This window comes from Falco rusticolus, chromosome 10, assembly GCF_015220075.1.
Source record: "Falco rusticolus isolate bFalRus1 chromosome 10, bFalRus1.pri, whole genome shotgun sequence".
Taxonomy (NCBI): domain Eukaryota; kingdom Metazoa; phylum Chordata; class Aves; order Falconiformes; family Falconidae; genus Falco; species Falco rusticolus.
This window is the reverse complement of record NC_051196.1, coordinates 238,859-260,002: the sequence shown is the minus strand read 5'-3', so window position 1 is coordinate 260,002 and position 21,144 is coordinate 238,859. Positions and strand designations below refer to the sequence as shown.

The 21,144-nt window shown below is 41.0% G+C and overlaps 1 protein-coding gene across 17 annotated transcripts in view; it reads left to right on the top strand.

The window, feature by feature from the left end:
- Window positions 1-13,916, top strand: part of PTPN5 (protein tyrosine phosphatase non-receptor type 5) — a 77,011-nt gene extending 63,095 nt beyond the window's left edge. For 16 of the 17 annotated variants that reach the window (XM_037402396.1, XM_037402389.1, XM_037402399.1 and 13 more), the window contains 4 exons: window positions 780-890; window positions 4,600-4,760; window positions 7,988-8,101; window positions 11,827-13,916. In XM_037402396.1, coding sequence (XP_037258293.1) covers window positions 780-890; window positions 4,600-4,760; window positions 7,988-8,101; window positions 11,827-11,920 — 480 coding nt within the window. In that variant the 3' untranslated portion in view covers window positions 11,921-13,916. The remainder of the gene's footprint in view (window positions 1-779; window positions 891-4,599; window positions 4,761-7,987; window positions 8,102-11,826) is intronic. The other variant, XM_037402402.1, reaches the window with a different exon arrangement.
- Window positions 13,917-21,144: the final 7,228 nt, after the last annotated feature.

Here is a 21,144-nt window from a genome sequence, read left to right as displayed (position 1 = left end):
TTTTCAGTCCTCCTTCCAGGATAGGAGTGCTTACAAATTCTCACCTATTCATCTCTAGCGTGTCAATACCACAGTGTGGATTTGGAAATGGATTATGGTTTCTGCTTTTCTAATTGCCAGGTTGTGCTGGCTGCATCTCTGACTGTTTTTTGGCAAAATCAAATGTAGTAGTGTAATAGCTGTCACAGCAGTTGCTTCCTTTCAGTTCCTTAGCTTTGAAAGTTTCTCAGTGTCCATTTGAAGTGGATTTTGGTACATAATCTAATTCCCAGTCATGTTCTTTTGTACAAAAAAACCTATGCAAATGATTATCTTATATTCAGAGGGCATTGACCCTTTATAAAAAATAGGAAAGACCTATTTTGTGTTTCTATGTCAGTGTATACATACCACAGAAATATTGGTAACTAATGCGTATTATACTAACAATTATTACCTTAAGAAAACGATTAACCTCAAAACACAAGCACATTGCTACTGGCCTTTCTAATGAACCTTCAGTATGCACATCAGTTGCATAAAGATAAATAAGGGTGTCTGTATTTAAAAGCAGTGGTTAGTCATTCCTTGATTTGCGCATTTTTAATCATGCAATCAGGCTGTTATGAACGCAGCAGAAATCACCTGAAATGTGGTCCCTGTTTAGAAAGTGAAAACTTGTACTTATAGAAACAAAGTTTATTCACATTCCTCTGTGCATGTGCTAGATCCAATTTCAGGAGTAAAAATGAACCTCCCTTGATACCTGCTTAACTAGATTTATTTTGTATTGCACACAGAAATGCACAGAATATTGGCCAGAGGAACAGGTCACCTACGAAGGAATAGAAATCACAGTTAACAGAGTCATACAAGCAGACGATTACCGTTTAAGGCTCATCACCCTAAAGGTAAATCATTCCAACATACTGACAGTGGTTTAGCTGTCTAAACCCTTAATGGAGATGTTAGTGGAGAGTTGTATAGAAGTCTTCTGCACAGTATACTGCTGTACAAATACCACTTTTCATTACTGAAGTCATTATAGCTTCGCCCAGTTCACTGACATACAAAGACCTACAGTAAAATAAGCAGTCAGAGATTTAGACTGCGTATGTACAATCTGAAAGCTACAGGGCCCATTGCAGTAGTATGGGGTTTGCTCAGTGGAAGAAACCAGTGACTCATTCTGTGCCTGTCCTCTGTGTTCACTGGTCATTTAGAGTGACACGTTAGCTCATGGGTAGCTGCTTACCAGTCCTCACAAGTCATACTACAGACAGCACTTTGGGCCATGGGCTTAGGCAAAGGGTTACTTGATTACAAGCGGAACTTGTACCCGCATGGTGTCTTACAGATTCTTTAGGATGGGGAGAGACCTAGGAAATATTTAGATTGTGCTTCTTCTCTTCTTACGATCATTATTAGGATGCTGCCAGACTGCTGGATGCCCACCCGCTGTTTATACCTAAGATGACTTGTGCTACTAGTAAGAAGTAAGGGAGTTGAGAACTGAGCAAAAGGCATTTTAATTTTGCTTACCTGTTTTCAGTTTCTCTCGGCAGTGGGACTACTGGTCTGCTTGGCATTTGGTCAGTGGTGTGGTAGCACCACTTCTGTTCACCTTTTCTGAAACCCTTTTAGTAGGTACTGTGCTAATTTATTCTTTGAGCCATTTGGCCAACTTGACTTCGAGATACTTTAAGGGACCATTCCATTCCAAGACATTAAAACTGTTGACAGCCTTTACAAACACTTCCACCACAGCATGTTTCCAGCTAACTGTGTATGTAGTTTTACATACCAGTGACCATTCTATCAACTTCTGGCTAGAGAGCTTAAACACAGGTTTAAGAGTCTACAGTACTAGAGTTTACAACTGCTTTCATTGCTGCGTTCTAGTATCTCGAGCTACATGTTTTAATAAGAACAGTCTTACTTACATAAGCTCCATACATCTTTCATCTACCAGATCTACCCTGACCTCAGTATACCATCACAATTTCTTTACAAGCTGAAAAAACTCTCCTTTTATCCAAGCAGTTTTAATTTTTTTTCAGCCATATGCTAACAGGCAGAAAGCCAGCATATAAAATCCCATGTCTGGATTGAGAGTGTGGAAAGTCTGTCACTCGTGCTTTTGGCAAAGGTGGCAAGGAGAAAATCACACGCCCTGACAAGTGGGAAGTAAAGAATATTTACAAGTATGTTGTAGACTTGCAGCTCATCCCAGTTTGTTTTTCCAGTTAAACAATGGTTTTGTTTTCAGTACTAGTGGGGCAGTTTCTCTTTCCCCCCAGTCCCAAATGTTAGGAGGTGAACTGCTGAGTTCTAGAGCCAGAAATAAAGATTCCATTTGTTAAGTTACCATTGCCTAAAGGTGTACATCTATCATTTAACAGCAGTAGTGGAGTAGCAGCTCTGGACCATACATATGCTAAATTGACTTGATAGTAAAAACTAGAGAAGCCATGAAGTGACCAGTTTTCCCTTAAACAGGAGTGGTCAGAAACATGTGATGCCACCACCAGCAATACGTGATTACTGCATGTGTTACAGGGTGGGCTGTCATACTTCTTTCAGAATAGGGACAGGATTTGGGAAGTTTTAGGAATTTAGAAAATGCGGAGGCAATAGGGCAAGGCTTGTTTTCCTTTCTCAAAGGAACTTGCTGGTGTCCAGCCACTGATCTATGATCTCAGCTTCAACTACAGTGTGTATGTTGGTAAACTTCAAGCCATCAAATCTTGCTTCCTCCTAGGTGTTCCTAAATCTTATCAGTCTCAGGGAAGCACCAATAGAGAATATTTTGTTGAAGTCAAAGCAGAAGTGTATAGAACCACAGGAGTCAGGGTTCTCTATGCTGAAGCGTGAAACTCTATGAAGCATAGACAAAACTAAAGACATCCAGAGTTCATCATTAGAACTTTGGCTTTTTTCTGTTTCCATCAAATGAGTGACTTTATTGATTGATGTTTTTCTTAGATAAATTATACTTTTCTCTCAGTATTATTTACAATGTTTTCATTACAATTTTTCACAACCCACTTAAGAATCCAGTGTTCATAACTTCTGTGGCTCACAAATAGTCACACATTCAGAAACTGTGTAACTGTGTATGTTCATGTTTCAGAGCAGTGTTGATTTGATTTACTGTAGCAAGCTCAAATTCATGACAACTGGTTATGCTCTCTTAACCAGAATATCTTCTCACTAGGGTGAGTAAATGGTCTGAAGCCAGGCTCTGTGTTATGATAGTAAGACTCTCTTTCCCTAAACTGAGCCTTAATGTTCCTACGTACCCTTAATGTTCCTATGGCTGTGCTTCAGTGAGCACTTTAAACCCAGTATTAGCTGGAACTTACAAGCAACTCAGTGAAGCCCAGCCTCCCTTTGTGCCAGCCTCTTTTTGTGCAGCTCTCTTGTTCCTGCGCTTGTGCCATCTCCCATGTGCCCACACAAGCATTTATGTGACTGCGTAAGCCAAAGGGGGAAATGGATTGATCCATCTGAAAATTCATCCAGCATGAGAAGGAAAAAAGATTTAACTAGATCACTTCCCCAGTCTATTTCACTGTGAAACTATGCAAAAGCTTTGTCAACCATAAAGAGGGATGGAAAGTGGCACAACTACAGAGCACTTGTAACATCCAGCAACTGACAGTTAGAGGGATTTAGGAATACAGATAAAATAAACTATTTCTAGATTTTTGTGCCTGGTTCTTTAGAAGGAGACAAATTTGTTCTGATTTTTCCTCCACTCCTAAACTCAGCCAGCTATGTGTTTAAGGGAAGATTGTGGAAGCTAACACTTCTGTTCCCGGACCTTTTGAAGACATTTGCTTAGCCAGCTCGCTTATGTAGTGGCTGAAAGGGTAAGGCCAGTTCCCTGAGCTTCATGTTACTGTTTGGCACCTTTAGAAATCATGCAGAAGGATGTCACTTTGAACACACAAAATTGGAAGTACACAGTGCTACTTGGCACTCAGAAAAGTAACAGCACATTTGCTATATCGTAGCCATGCTGAGACAGAGATTTGGAGTTTGTCTCTCAGAAAGCCCGGGGCTGCAGCTGGATACAATTCCCACCTTCCTGTCTCTGAATTTCTCACCTTGTTTAAGAGAAGAGTAGAATTGACAGGAAACTTACATGAGTCTGTCTGTCAGAAGAGACAGAAAAATAAGCTGTCATCTCTCTCCCTCATCTAGGTAGCTAGCTATCGGAGACAGACATACGGCTCCTGGCTCTTTGTCTGTCAGATACATTATGAAAGCAGTTATGTCACAAGCACAGCTCTGGGTTTGCTGAATGAATCTGTCAAGAGGGAACAGACTGCCTGGAGTGTTTTGCACACAGCTCTTGGCACTAAAAGAGCAGAATACTTTGAGGGGTGGGGGAAGGGGGAGGAGGGTTTTTTTTTGTTCCAAAGGCAGTTTACTGAAGTGCAGACATGATATTTGAAATCCAGATTTGTGTGTTGTGTAGCTTGCCGTTTGGATCTCCTGTTCCATTTAGCATTGATTTACTCATCTCATTCATAAAGGGAAGACCAGGTTTTAGTATCAATTTAGAACCGGAAGTTCTTTTAAAATTTTGTGTTTGTCTTAACTGGATTGCAGAAGGGAGAAGAAGTCAGAAACCTGAAACATTACTGGTACACGTCTTGGCCAGACCAGAAGACACCAGATCAAGCTCCCCCTCTGTTGCAGCTAGTTCTGGAGGTGGAAGAAGCCATGCAGAGCGCAGAAGAGAAGAATGCCCCAGTGATTGTTCACTGCAGGTAAATAAGATCTGGCTTCTGAGGGCTTCTTCACATACAGTGGCATATGGCAGATACAGTCGTACTGCCCATCAGTCAGACGTGGGAGGTCTTGTCCAACTGCTTCTGTGAAATATGCTTGGAACTTCTAAAATTTAGTGACAATAATTTTCTATTACCAGGCATTGCATTCAGATACAGACTGAGCTGAACACAGAAGCTGGTGGTGGCTCAGTTACTTGTAAGAACAGTCTCATTTCACTTGCCTTACTATTAGAATATGCTTTTAATGATCATAAAAGGGCCAGGTTACCAAAGGTTAATGTACTGTGAGTGAAACTGAATAGGAAGACACATGTAAGCACAAAAATGAGAACATCCAACTTTAAGCCTCAAACCCCCCTGTTTTGTAGATTTCTTTGATTTTTTTTTTTTTTTTGTAAATGCTTATTAGGCCAAAGGCAATAATTTAAGTGTAACACAAAACAAATAAAACAGGTGGCAAAACTGATTGCAGCAAGTAATTGTCAAGAAATGTACGCAAATGATGGTAAAACTGAAGTATCTATGAAAAGTCCCTGGCAAAGGTGAAAACTTCTTATCTGGAAGAAGCAAAATCTTCACAGTGGTTTGAATTGTGATGAGAAAATTATAATTATGAATCACAGAGCAAAAAAAAAAAAGGTGACGATGGATACTTCTGTCTTCAGAAAGAAGTAGAATGATGTACTTATCACTTGTAGACATTGAGTACGTTCTTTTGCACTGATAACTAGGGAGCATGTTAAGCAACAACTAACCATTTTTAAATCAGCTATACTGGATGATTTCCACCCAAGAGTGTTCAAAAAAATTGGACCACAGCCTCTAATCCATTAAAATTTACTATAGCTGAATTCTAGTTCTTCAAAAATTTGAGAAATTCCAGAGGTCTAAAAGCAAGTCCTGTTTTGCCAGTGTTTAGAAAGGTTAAATGTGATTACTTGAAAACTACAAGTCAGTTCTCAAAACACTTATTCCAGGTAAATAGTAGAAAGCCTTGTAAGTGATGCAGTAACCTTGTCAGGGTAATCTTCCATAATTTCAATAAAATATGTTTTGCCAAATTGACCTTTGGGATTTCCGTAAGGAATTTTACTTATTTTTGCACCACATCTTCTAGGAAATGGCAGGTGGGTGCTATCCAAAAGCCATGCTAAACAGGCTGTTATCATACAGTGGGAATGTCTTGGCGTGAATGGTTGGTAGCCCAGTGTCATCAAAGATCCACCTATAAGCTAATACGGAGTAATCACTAGTAAAACGTTCATATGATGCCACATGTCCAGTTTTTCTGCCTGTGTTTTAAAACAGATTTTGACAGATTGGGGAGAGTTAAGACAAAAGTAAGAAATGGTTTGTAAGAAGGTCCCCTTTGCCCTTGGAAATCTGTGACTCTCTTAAGAGCTTCTTGAAGTATTATGGTATTTGCTGCAGGTAAAGATTCTGGTCACTGTGTCACTCTTGCTTTGCATACGTGTTTCATTCCTCTTGTATGGTGTCATTCCCATGACCCAGTAATAATTTGGGGGGAAATGGGGCATTTTAATTTGAAATAACTACTAAGAGACATGGTGATAGGATTATGAAGTATTTTATGTGGTAACTGCTAGACCAGACCCCTTCCAGATTATCCTCCGTTGCAGTCACTTTGTCTGAAGAAGGAATTTAATACATTGCTTCTATTTGAGAGTGCTTTATGCAGCAAGCCGTTAGCCAAGGCCTGTGTTACATCGAGTACTGTAGCTCCTTTGACACTTTGGGAGATCCTCAGTAGAGCATAATCACTGTGAGTTTGGCCTTCATTGGTGTAAAGTAATGCATCTTCTGAAAATGGGTGGTGTTCCCTCCCTTTGCAAAACATGCTGAGGTCTGTGGATAGGAAACAGTATACAAGAGCTGTGTACTGTGGCCTGTTTGGTTATGGCATCAATTGGATGATGAAGGCCCTTTTTTTTTCTTTTTCTTTTTTTTTTTTTTTCTAAATCACTGATGTACGTTCATATGCAGCCGAGTCATCTGAAACCCTGAAATATTTGAAGTCGTGATGAACAAACTAGATACAGTAAAGAAAAGAGAAGTCAGGACATGTGGTACAGAGCTTCAGGGACAAAAATTTCAAGTTGGGTGGGTACCGCCATCACAATTATGTGAAGACTGAGATAAGTTCTTAAGTGAGTAAGACCATCCTCCAAACTTCCCTTAAATTGTTTTTATTGATCAGTAATAGAAGTTAAAACGATTCCAGTGTACCCAGCAAGCATAAACTCAGAATAAAAAAACCTGTTTATACAGTCAGAGAAGCAGTATTAAGACTTTCAAGCAGCACCTGGCTGCAAACTCCATTGTTGCTTGTACATTTGTTGCCAGTGTTTTTGTATTACAGCTTGAGCACAATTTAAATGGAAGCAGGATTTCTTGCAGTTGTGTCAAGTAATTATTCCTGAGTATACTCACTTAATTATTTAACGCATAAGAAGGGCTTTTAGCTTTTGCTGCTAGTTTTTTATTAGGTGATAAGAAGAATTCACAGCTTCGGTAGCAGTGTGCCCTTGAAAAAAAAATATCAATTCTGGTCATTAAGCAAGGACTGAATTAGATAAAGATGTTCAGGAAAGACAAAGAAATTGCTTTAATAGTGAATTTGTTTTATCTTACACTAATTCAGAGAATTACTAGATTGTCAATCTGATCAGCAAATGGCATTGCACTTACCATACTGCTGCTAGCTCTAATTATTTAAGCTCTGATATTTTAGTTCTAATAATAAGAAAGGTTTTAGGTTTTTTTACTGTACCTATGAATGAAAATGGCTTTCAAAGAAACCGTTGGGATTCAGACTCTGAAAGCAAGTGTTGCTCAAACCAAGTCTAAGTAAGAAATACTGTTTAACTGCTTATTTTCAAAGGTTAAATGACAGCTTCAAGGACATATTGGGTCAAATGGTACCTAATAGTCCATTTTTAGCACTGTATGTGAGATATTCACTCGTTTGCTGTGAGTGGCTTTCGCTTAATTGTGTTTTCCCATTGAAGTTAGTATCTTTTCCTAGTTACGACTTTATATTCACAAGCACCCACATGGCAAAGGTTGGAGGGACGAAAGGGATAATGGAGTTTGATTGTGGATTTAATGGTGCTTGTTTAACAAGAAAGTTCCAAAGCCATTCTGACATCTCTGCTGCCTCTCTCTGCTTTTCCCTCCCTTAGTGCAGGCATCGGGAGGACTGGCTGCTTTATTGCAACTAGTGTCTGCTGTAAACAGCTGAAGAGCGAGGGCATAGTTGACATATTGAGAACTGCCTGCCAGTTACGGTTAGACAGGTAAGAAAGCCTGTTTCCTTTCCAGAAAAATGAAAAATGGTAATCTTCCCCGTTATTTTAAGGAGAAACAAATGGGAAAAGGGAAAGAACAAAGGCAAACGGAGGCCAAGAGAGAATGTTCCTTGAGGGAAGTTGTCATGTTCTAAGCAGTTCTGACTTATAATCTGCCTATTTTATGAGCAGTAAACCTAATGAACAGCTCTAGAACTGAGCTAGACTCACAGCTGGCACCAACATCTGCATTAGCTGCACAGCTCAGTGCAGCAAGGGATTACCTTTCACCAGCTGAGGAGCTGGCCCCATGTTCATACAGAAGCAAAGTCTCATTTAAGCTCAGCGTCACAGATCAGCACTTGGCTCCCAGGAGGGGTGAAGAAGTCTAGCCTTGTATACTGGGAGCTGGGAGCACTGTTGGAAGGGCATGTCTGCTTGGGATGCTGTGGGGAGAGGGAGAGTATGCAGTCTAGAGTGTTTGCAGACGTATGAAGGAGCTGTGAAAATCTCCAGAAATTCAGTAGTTTCCAGTTAAGCATTTCTTAACACACTACCTTGAGTTTGATTATGAGGTAAACAGACTTGAATTTTGCACCAGAGATGTTATTTTTCCTCTTCCACTGGTTTCAAGTGCCATCAAAACATGTCTCAGTGCTCTCTGTAATGATGATAAATGTAGTCGGGGGAAGAGATGTCACGAAAAACATACCAAAGATTTTTCTGAGGGAAAAAAAAGAACCTCAGCCCCACACTGAACTTCTATTTCAGAGGAGAAATTATGCTCAGTGGGAGGCAGAAAATGACATGCTTGCTGCCCTGCTGAGGCTCCGATAGATAGGGACCTGCAGGGGCTTGGAGGTTTGGCTACTTCAGTGGATTTCAGGCCAAGCAAGGAAAGGCTTCTTGAGGAAAAGAAAACCAGAATAGAAATAGTGACTGCTGATTATCTGTGGCCTTCTGAAATATCTGTCTGGATCTGAAATATCTTGTCACTGTGACTAATGTTACATAGGAAAATAACCATACAAATGAAGGTTGAAGACACCTGCTTACAAATGTGCATGATACAGAAAGCCAATTAAAAATACTAGCTTTGCAGGGAGAGGGGAGCTGGCAGTCATTTTCAGAGGCTGAAGAAGAGAGATCACTTTAGGGATGCCATGGAGGGAAAGGAAGGCTGCAGAGACCTGTGTAGCAGCCATGTACCTCTTAAGAGTGGGATGGCATAGGAAAAAGCCATTTAAATGTCATTGGAGAAGATACTCAGGATGGAAAATCAGTCAGATCACCGTCCTTGCTACAGAAGAGCATGGTTTCCTGATGTGCTGAAAAACGGGGCTTGTAGGCTCTTGGAAGTCATGCTGCCATCCACTGTCATTTTCACTAAACCCCCACAAAAGCTCTGGGTGACTTCAAAAGCGGCGTGAGAGGATGAGATGGTGTGCAAGCAGCTATAGGAAGGAAGACCCTCTCTGTCTTCTCCTTGTCTGGTCATTACTGGCTAGAGAAAATAGGATGGATGGGAAGGAGTCACCAGAGACTGAGGGAAAGATGGTTGGATGCAAGCCAGAGCAGACGTAAAGGAATGCACCTCACAATGCACCTCACTGCTTCACAGCAGTAGAGGGGTTGACATTAGCCCTGAGAACCACCTTTGAGGTTACTCTGGACGTGAAGGGAAGAAATTTTTCTTTCCCTTTATTCCCTCACATATCCCTTGGAAAAATCCTGTGCACTGGGCTTTGCAGCAGTGGCCAACAACTAACTGGTCTTAAAATAACTTAGTATGACTATGACTAAGGAGGGGAAGTGATCGCTCCTGCATCCTTCCCACAGTGTTGAGAGACATTTGCTGTCCTTTCCCACAATGCAACTCAGATTTGAAAGGTTTCTGTGGCAAATAGGGATGAAAACATAATTTCTCTATTCTGTGCCCAAGCCTGGACAGTGAGCACATGTCACAGTGTGCATGTGTGTGGGAGGGGGAGGAAGCCACCACATAGCAGGGAATCAGATAAATTCTTGTTAAATTTCTCCTGTGGTCTGAAACTTGATGGCCACGCTACTGCTTCTGTTGCTACAACTTCAGGGTTCAACCTCACCATTAATGGAGTTGCATGGGGAGTAATTGCCAGATATGACTAATGTTTCCTGTGTGTTGTGGACTGACATAAATACATTTCAGTGCTGTGTGCAGCACAAAAGGACTCAGAAACAGATTAGCTGTGAGCTTATATTAAGTAGAGCAGTTGGGGAGATGCTCAGCTAGGGATAGTTTCTTTAGAAACACAGTGCGTGTTTCCTACCTTTGCTTATTGATGGGAGGCTGTAGCATGGATCCCTGCCCTTCGCTACTCATTGTTAAGTGTTATTTCAAGCAGCTGCTTAACAAAGTAACTGCAAGAGGCAGGAGGAGGAGGTTGTCTTTCCCACTCATCTACTTCTTACTGGTATGGTTACTGTGTGACCCACAATTGTTAAGGTGGACCCCATCGAAGAGGGAGGTCCCCAAGGAGGGTGCTAGCACTCTGCTGTCCATTTGGCTCAGAGGAAGCAACTTTTCATTAGTTTCCTCTGGTGAAAGTTTCTGAGGAAATGCACCACGTATGCTTTTCCTCAGGCTGACACAGTGTGGTTGCCTCTGGCCGCCTGCAGGTTCCCATGTTCCTCACCCCCACTTGTTGCAGCCGCCTTTTGGCACTGTGTGCCTGGGATCTGTGCACCAGCACCGGTGCTGGCACAGTTCTGCATACACCTTCTGGGAGTCTGAGCCACAGATACAATTATTTTCATAATGGATTGTCAAGAGATTGTATCGCTGTTGATGAGGCGCTCTTAGCAGAATTTTGAATGTTAGTAAAATCTGCTTCAAATGGACAACTTAATCCTTCTTTTTTTTTTTTCATTTCTGTCTCCCACTGTAGTACTCGTGTTGATGAATATGCTACTTGCAGAAATACACAGGCTAACGATACATGAAAAAGCAAACTGTTTCTGCTCCTGCTTGCATTTCCTTTTAGGTTTGCAGTTTTAAAGAGAACAGCAAAAGCTGGAATAAAAGCTGAACCAAAAAGATTTCTGTGCTGGGAGTCTGTTACTGGTCAAGGTGTGCATGGTAGTCAGTTCAGTTAGAAATCTGAGTCGTCTTTTGTTAAAGTTCCATTGTCTGTTCCAAAATCCTGCTGGTCATCCCCTAGTTCCCTGGTGAACTTGCCAAAAGCACAGCGTGGAATGGCACACTTTTCCAGCATGGGAAAGTTGCACGCTCCATCAGTTGTCTGGCCTGGCCCTCTATAGTCCGCAATTCAGCTGAGAAGTCTTAGATGAGCCACTTTCCCTCTTTGTTCCCCCTGCTCCCATCTATTTGTCTAGAGCTTTGCTTTTCATGGCATTTAAAATGGTGCTTGGAGTATGTATAGGTGCTCCAGTAGCACGAAGGTAAATGATGATGGTGGTGCCTTACTGGCTGAGGGCCTCTGCCAAGAAAAATGAAGGTAAAGCCCTTTCCTGCTCTGCCTACCTTCTGTTCCTTGGTTAGCAAAGACTTTCAAAATGGAGCTTGAGGTCAGGCTGAGAGCTGGTTGCAATCAGGGGGCACTTTTCACTCATTTCAGGAAGCTTTGGAATGGATCTTTTGTGTGTAACAAGCTTCATGCTAGCTGTGCCATTTCTCATATGTTTGCATGTAATAAGGCTGCTGTTTCCCTCCCCTTTTTTTCTTTCCGTTTCAGGGGAGGAATGATCCAGACTTGTGAACAGTATCAATTTGTCCATCATGTCATGAGCTTGTACGGAAAACAGCTTTCTAGAGCAGCCGAAGAATAAGTGTTCATGATATTCCTAAAGGCTAAAACCAAGAGAACTTTTGACTTCATTCAGATATATTTCAGATCTGATAAGAGACACATGATAACCTGGCTGTCTTAGCTGGAAAGAAAGACATATTATTTTACTTTGATATTGCTTTTATGCTCTTGTTTGCATTGACATTTAAGAGCGGAGGTACACCTTGTCTTAAATATATGTGACGGGACATGATCTTCACCAAAAAAGCTTATTTATACTGTAAATAAGTATAGTAGCTTCATTTGTTACAAAAGCAAGAAAAAAACCAGGAAAAAATAGTCTTCAGTTTGCTATTTTTAAAAGAACATTGCTAATATATCTAAATACAGTGTGAAACTTTTTGGATTGTCATGCTGAAATGTGCCGTGTGTTGACTGAGCTTGAAAGTAACTTTTTGCTTCTTTCTGATTGTTTTTACATATAAAATTACCGAATACTGTGTATATCGTAAACCTTCTGAGCCCCTCTGCATTGAAAGATTCAAGTAGATTAACATTGAAATGACATTTCACACATGGTTTGCTTGTTTATTTTTTCTAAAGCAGTCCACCAGCAGTGTTACCCAGAACTAAAGGGGAAAAAGTATTTAACTGATATGAATCAAATTCTTACTTCCAACTCTCACCAGCAGTGTACCCCAGTACCGTGACAGCTGGCTGAATGAGGTGAATAGCAGAAGTTAATCTGAACGTAAGTTCTTCACACTTTAGCTTTTCTTTGTCAATATTTTGCCATCTCAAGGCTGAAACCAGATTTGATTTTTGCAAATAGTTTCTTTTTTTATGTAGTCAAACCACAATCCGAATACAATTTCCCCATAAATTTGAAGTTTGAAATCAGTTGAGGAATTTTGTGAGTTGAATTCATCCTTATTAAAAATATAATAATAAAATCACTTGTATTCTATGAATTTAAACTTGCTTCAAAGCTTTGAGAGTGACCGAGTGCCCAGCACTCATTAAAACTAACACAGACCCTATAGGCAGCTTTAAAAAAAATCAGTCTGAGCATGATGGCTGCTTTTTGATAAATTTACCCTCAAAACATCTTTAAATAATCGCTAGCCCATTCTAATCACTAGTCCAGGCAGCAGTGTTTCCTTTTCAATAATACAGTTGCTGCCCATGCTTTTCTTTCTAGACCTCAATAAGGCTGTAGTTTGTTTAATGCTTAGAGGTAAGCACATGTGTAAGTCCTGTATTAAGCAGAGAAAAATGGATGTACACAGGACGCCTAACATGAAAGATGAGTATTTGGTGAATAGAAGCTGTAATGACCTACTAAAAATATTTTTGCTTCTCTTTATTTGTAACAATAACCAAAACCCACTACTTCTGTCAGTGCAGGAGATTCTGAGAATTTACTGCACTTCCTGATCAGGGGAAGGTAAAGCAGCTCTTGGAATGATAAGGGCTGATCCTGTTCCCACTGAGGTTTTGCTATCGATGTCAGCAGGTGCAGGGTAGGGCCTGAAATGTTATGCCTACAACTTCATCACTGTGGGGAAAGTTTCCCAATATTTCAGTACACATCCTTTGTGTTTATTCTGTATCCATGATCCTCTAAAAATCCTGTCAGCAGGTTTTGCATGAATGTGCGGCAAAATGTGTTATCTTTAAACCACTTGATTTTATTGCTGTATTTAAAATATTTCCTTCAGTGAGAAGCTAACAGGAAGAACTGGCATTCTTTTTAAAAATACTGGTGGTAGTCATTAAATAGAGCAATAAACTTAAGCTTTTGAGCATAATGTGACTGTTAGTTTTATGTAAACCTTGCTAGCTGTATTCTCCCCTCTGCTACTGATTCTTTCGAAGGGGTAACACTATTCCATCTAAGCACTTCTTAAAAATAACAGAAGCATCACGGATACTCTGAATAACATTGTAAGTGGAACTCCCTATGAATGTTTTCAGCTGTTCAGTGCCCTTCAGTGTCAAGACTGACTCAGTGAATAAAATTACTTCTTCTGTCATCAGCTTTCTGTGCATCTGCTAAAGAATTTTGTTGATGATTGATAGGAGCGGGCATATAGGAGTGAAGTTCATTGTGTACATTGCCTCCTGTGCAAGGAGACTGTCTAGAGGAGAATTGCTTTATGGAGAACAATGTATAAAGGGTTCTGAAATACTGACTTTGAGGTCCTTGTGCAGATCCTCAGCAGGTATTAGTTGGCAGTGCTTCACTGAATTGGGTAGGAGTGAACAATTGATACTGATGAAGGAAATCTAGCCCACTGTCCACTCCCATTTTACATATGTGGAATGTCCTGAGAGAGTGGTCATGATAAAATCAGGCTGCTTTGCTTCAGTTCACTAATATAAAGCAAATGTCAGCCTAGTTGCACAGTCTGCCATCTCGCACCAAGGCAAGAGCATGCCTCTCAGTCAGGATCAGAATATTCAAATGCTTTTTGAAGCTTTATTTTGTCTTAACAGATTTGGAGCTAATCCTCCTATTTACTCTTTGGCCTTACCATAATTAACATATTTCTCTCTCTCTCTTCCTTTTTTTAAAATAGAATTTGAGGTCTGAAGTACCTTATATCAACTGTTCTATCTCTTCTGACGGCAGAGGTAGTGTTAAGAAGTGCTTAAGATCAGCAGAAAGGAGCTCTGGCCATGCAGAAGCACTTGAGATGAGTAGGGCTGCTCTTTCTGTAATCAGTAGGTTTGAAAAGCCGACAATAGGAACTAAACTAAGCTCTCTGTCTGATTAGTCTCCCCTTTTTACTGGGCACTCTCTCTCTATTAAAAGAAAATTCCTAGGTCAGTTCATCCACTGCCTCCAGCTCACGGCCCAGACCTCTTTGTACCACAGACTACAGCATTAATATCTACAATGCAGTTGTTTCCTGGAGGACTGCATTCCCCTTTTCAGGTGAGTTAGCATGTTACAAATTTGAGATTATTTTATTTAGAACCAAGTGTGATGTCTTCTGTTTCATAAGCTTTTGCGCGCTTTATGGATAGGGCAGAGCCCAGCTCAGTGCCTCTCATTTGCTGGTCATTTGGTCACTGGCCATCCCACTTAAGCAGGCTTATCCTGTTTATGTTTCTGTCATGGTAACAGACTAATGACACACTCTGTCCTTTTGTAGGTACTCTGAGATCAGCAGATACACAAAGTTGTGTAAAAACAAAAACTAAGATTGCACTTGAGAATAAGAGCTGTCCCCAGTTAAAGCACATGTCTGTCTCTGAAGGGTCAAGATGAAGATGACTTGGTCAAATTACCCTGAAATTAGGTCAGCTACCTAGCAGTCGTGTACAGTAGAGTGTTGCATTTATTTGCAAGGCTTTCAAAGGTAGCTAATGATTCTGGATGTTTCCTCTACAACTAGTCTACTTCGGAAAATCTTATCCTCAACCTGTGAATTTGCAGTTGCGAAAGGGCTTAAGACTGAAGAGATCACTAGATAGACCTTGGTTCCTGACACTTCCCTGCTGTCTGCAGTGGAGGAACCATGCAGCTTGCACGCAGGTGGTCTAAGAAGGTGTTTATCTGTTGTTTGGTGAGTTGGCAGGTTTTAGAAGTGGACCTGCACTATTATTTTTGATGTGCTCTTTCACCAGAAACTATTTTAAACAAAGGGAAATGGTAAGTTTACGGTTTGTTAATCATAACTCTGTGTGTCTATTTTTGACATGAAACATGCTTTATATGTTTGCCAGGGAGAAAAAACAAAAACACTTTTTCTGAGGTGCATTGGGGTTAATCTTGTTTCTTCTGCCAAGTCTGTAGATACATATTTGCTGATGTCTGCAAGAGCAGCTATCAGCTTAGGATAATGTAGGACAGCTCAAGAGTCCTGCAAGAAAAAAAATTGCTCCATTCAAAAACACGGAAGGAATAAAATGAATGAAAGCAGCGTTTGCAGATTTGTGCATAAGGGACAGGCAGCCAAAGAGCAGCATGCTCTAGACAACACAAGCATTGATTTATGATGTCTCAAGGTGAGTTTCGTATATTCATGAAGAGGTGAATTCCCTCTGTTAGAAGGAAAGAGAAGTCTACTGTCCTCTGAGTAGTGATACAGATCAGGCTCCAGCACCCAAGTACCACAGGTGCTACATTCTTGTGGAGCAGTGTGAAAGTCACAAAAGGTGGTATGATTAAGTGGTGCAGAAGACCTGCCCCAAGTTTGTGTGCCATGTAATCCCCAGCAGGGCAGCAGTGTCAGGTTTATTCAGTTGATAGCAAAGCTGAATGCAGAGAAAGTCTAAATTATTTACTCGGGATTAAAAGCTGTGTTGGCACTAGAGCTAGCAATATGGCTCAAAGCATTTAAGAAAATAAAGATTAAACACTCTGGCAAAAGACTTGGGTATTGCAGTTCCCGGCCCTTTCTCCACTGCACTGTGCTACTTGTGTTCCCTGTCACTTCTTTATCTCTTAGCTGCCTTTTGCCTCTCAGGGTTAAAATAGAGTTAAATCAGTCACTGTATTGCACTAGTTTTAATCCAATATGCTGATAGCCAGTGTTCTCCAGGGATCATCTCTTCCCTTGGAGAGAGCCTGTCTTGCTAGACACTCTTCAGAGGGCTCAGCGTCTCCTGCATACATTTTGATCTCAATACATCTCAGAATTTTGGAGAAAGAGAAGCCTGCAGTCCTGTGTATCTTACTAAAGGTATTTCTCCTTTGGGAAATGGTAGTGTTTGCCTGAGTCAAAGTCATCTTGTTATGTCTGACCTTAACTCCCCTAGCACCAGTAGCAGCTGTAAGGTGTCTGCTTTCCTCTGGAAGGGCAAAGACAACACTTCTCCCCAGGGATCAGAGGGAAAAAATCCTATATAGATCCTTTTGCTCTTTCTGCTTTGCTTGCTTAGCTTGTTTGCCTCTGGGGTGGACACAAGGAAGACTGTCAGGAATTCAGTCAAAACAAATAAGGCACAACAGAAACCTCCTATTGTAAATTTGCTTTGACTCTTTTTGTCTTGAAAGAAAACCAGATGTAATTGGTTTCACTACATCCACTGTAATCTTCTTGGTCTTTAGGCTGTTATAAGGAATATGGAGAGCAAACGCTCAAGCATCACAAAGGCCAGGCCAATGAACAGATCATTCAGAGTCACTCCTCCGCATTTTGAGGCTCATGTCTGGCAGTGTGGCCAGACTTAACAATCTGAACTGAAAGATCTTCTCATTCCATTCATGCACATAGGTTTTCCCCCATGGGCTGTGTGTGCATGTGTGCACATACGTACGTGCCCACTCAATGTGCCACAGTAGCTGGTGTAAGAACAGAAATGCAAGGGGGGATGAATATTGAAAGGGGCTGCCTGGTTTTTGGGTCAGTTTGGATAGGTGGGAGGAATTGGGTTGGGCTCGCAGCGTTTCGGTTTTGTTGGGGAAGATGTGACTTCCAGCCCAGATACCAGGTTTCTGTGTGTCTACGTTGGGCTTTTGTTCATGAATTAGAATACTGAGGAGGTAATTGAAGGTTGGTTCCTTGGTAGATTTATTAGACAAGCAATAAATAATACCTTATCCACTTCACAGCATGACCGATCCCATTTCCACGCGCTTCTGATTTGATAAATGCATCTGTGTTAATAAGAACGCTGACCTCTCGAGAAGGGAGCACAGAAGCATTCTGTCTTGTTGGAATCCTTCTTTAGCCTGCGAACTACAGCACGTGTTTGTTTTTGCTGTCTGTATATGGTATTTTTTGCTCACTGGTTTCAACCTCTTCACATTTTTTCTTAAATTTTTTTACTTTCCTCTTTCTTTCCTAGACTAGCAGAAGTAATCTTAAAATCATAAGGAAAGGTGGTATATTCCCAGGGGGTTTTGCCATTGCTTTTCCAGAGTTTACTCCTAGAATTATTCCTGTCAGCCTCTGGAGGTTAGCGAGATATTGATGTTCTTTGGTTTTCCAAGTTCCTGTGGTTTTGCAAAGCATAACCCAGGTGCCTCCTGCACTAGACTCCCTTTTCGTTTGAATTAAACGTAAGTGCAGAATAGGTAACAGCAGTCTGCTCCAAACAGAAATCAAATGCCCTCAGTTAAGAGAAGCAATTTATTGCCACTAGGTCAGCCTTTGTTGCAAGCAGGATGTGTAGCTGGTGTCCTTCAGAATGGATAGACCCCTATACACATAAACCAGCTTCTTGTACCTGCACTATTTCAGCACTGCTGCTATTAATGCTAGCAAAGTAAAAGAGAGCTAATTAATGCAGGCTGAGATCTGTAATTCATTCTCTTGAGAAGTACCTTACTTATTGGGAATGAAGTCGTCCTCCATATGAAGAAGGGTGACATAATCTCAGACTTATTAAGAAGTAGAAGAGAACTGATGAAAGGACAATTTCAGTAATCTAAAGTTATGAACTGATTTTCTAAAGAGCTTAGTTCCTGTTTGAGTAGCTGAATAAACTGGCTGGACTTGGAAACAGTGGAAACTGCTGTCTGTATAGCTTAAAAATAAAGTTAAAGCCTGGCGATTTCACTGAGGTGTGAAAGGAGCACCAGGTACTGATTTAAATGCCAAAGCAGGATTTGTTGAATGTTTAATTGTTTGAAACCTGGACCCACAATAATTTTTTTTAACATGCAAAACAAGACTGGTAAATTGTTTAATAGTCTGCTTTTGGTCAAAGTTTTGAGATGGAGTCACAATCAATCATAAGAAAATCTGGGATTGGGGAGGTAATAATTATTTTTAATTAAAAGGTATCCTTTTGGCCTGTAGAAAATTTACCACTTTTAGCCTCATACTTGAAGTTTTATTTTCCTGTTATTCCAGGAATGAGAAACTGCTGAAGCCAGTGTAAAGGATGTAGCAACATGCCCCACAGGAGGCCAGCATGTATTTAGATTCTGAATTACTCAAAGCCATATTTGTCCAGTGTACAGGGACCCAGGCATCTTCCTGGGAATACAAGAGTCTACAGAATGTCATGCGAGCTGAGGGACACAGAAGGATCAGTAATGGTCTTGAAAGTTCCTGTCTATTTAGTAGGAACAATCAAGACCTTAGCAGCTGGGGAGAAAAAAGGTAAAATATACATAAACGTATATTCTCAAGAATGCCCTGATATTTTGTATTCCATAGCTGTGGGCAGGCGGGAATGTGGAAATAGGCTGTGTGAGATCAGTAACTTTTGTCTCACAGCTGCTTTGCTTTTTCTTTTCTTTCCTCCCCCTCCAAGAAAGGCACCTTGTGAAGTACCACTCTGAATTATAACTCCTTGAGACACTTAAAACCAGGAGTAAAAGAGCTGCAGAGAGCATGTTGTAAGGAAGAGTCTGTCACGTACAAAAGATATAGTCAAACTTGTCCAAACTCTGTCTTCTGTAACTGAAACTAAAATTACTATTCACTTGCACCCAGTCTTTGTTGTGTGCACTTCAGAGGTACTGTCAAGTCTTGAGAGCTGGTTTGTCTTGTAAATATGCGCTGATGCTGTTAGCAGCAGCCATAGTAAGCACAGAGGGATAGCCACACTGTGTGATGAGTGAAGTTAATCTCTGTGCAGAGTGGCGTGGGTTGACTCATGGTGTATCTGTGTTCCTCTAAGCACAGAGGGTTGTCTGCATTATTGTTCTGTTTTCTTTCTTGCCCACAGTCGAGGTATAGGCAAGTTGAGTTCCCTGTTACTACCATCACTACAATCTCACATCCTTCAAGTGCAACCTTTTGGGCTCAGGAAGTCGGTTCCAGGTTCATCAATTAACAGGAAATCTTGTAATCTGGTGAGGCTTCCAAAAGCTCATTGTTTACTGTTAAGGGCAGTTTTTATCACAAAGTGCTTGCTCTCCCGACTGAAAGATAAGAAAATGTAATACCCCCAGCAGTTTAGAAAAAATCTGATTCTTACCAGCCACTTCTGCTTCTTAGCTGGCACAAGCACTGGATCTTAACCTGTAATATTTTCATTTTCAGAAAATCTGTGGCCAAGGATAAAAATTTTGATCAGGCAAAAGAAAGTAAAAAAAGTAAAGGGAATTCCATTTTTAAGGTGAAACAAGGAACTACTAAAATGGTAGGCTGGCTTTTAAACTGTGTCACTATGAGCTTTGCAGGATTTGAAAATCCAAATAAATCTGAAGTTATGCAGAGAGTTGTGCAGTGGAGCAAGTGAGTAAATTAGCAGGCTGTGTGCCTTCCCCTTTTAGCACTTGGTGCTACAGGTGTGGATTTGCCCCACAATGACTGAGGGCAAAATATGCTCTTTTCTAGGGCATTTGGGATTATAGAGTGACATCTTTTCCCAACCAGCCCCAGTCGTTGCTGTCATCAACACCAATGACCACTGGTCTGCAAGAGTGAAAGGGTGAGAACAGAACAGGGAAGGGGGGAGGGGATGAGACCATCTTTGGGCAGACCAGGTGAAAGCAGGAGTGATCTTTCTCTTAGTTTTGTGGTTTGTAGGAAAGATTTCAAAAATCATGTCTCTGTGAGAAAACCTCTGAGCAAAAAGACGTAACAGGGTCTAGAGGTGCATCATATATACCCCTGTACAACTTTAGAGCGTGTATGGAGATAGATAGTCATCACTTGTCTTCTGTGCATAAGGAGCCAGAGAACATTGCTCTTACACAGGCAGGCTGGGAAAGAAAGGCCAGTTCAGCAGGGAGACCAGGGTGTGTATATTCTGATAAGGAAAAGTATCTCCTTGGGAGGATGGCCAAAACAGAGCACTTATGCCATAGCTATAATTTCTGCTGATAACAAAGCAAAGTCTCAAGGTCAGATGGTCTTGATACTGTCTTCCCTGTGGACTGTGTCTTCTAGGTTGTAATGCATAAGTTGCAGCTCTATAATTTGTGCTCTCAAGCCTTGGAAAGGCTTGTGGTTTGGCTTGATTTCCTTCTGCCCCAAGATCCTTCAGCAGCACACAGCTGAGTCAGAGACTTACCAGTCCTTCCATATCTGTCTTGCTAAGGAACACTTTTTAGGAGCTACAGTTTCTAGATGACTAGTCCTCATCCCTCAAGTACTAGAATCAGATAGTCCCTTTTCTTCAAACTGCCTTTCATACTGGGACCAGTCTTGGCATAGCTATAGGCAGCAGAGGCCCCACTGTAAATGGGCTATATGATGACAGCTTTTTCCCACAGTATGATGGCATGGCCTCCCAAAGTGATGCACACCAAGCTGACAAAACGTGGGCAGTATCTGTGCAGTGGGGTTTGCCTTCTGCTGAGGGGGAACCGAGTATTTTTGTTTGTCTCAAATGCCAGCACATGGTCTA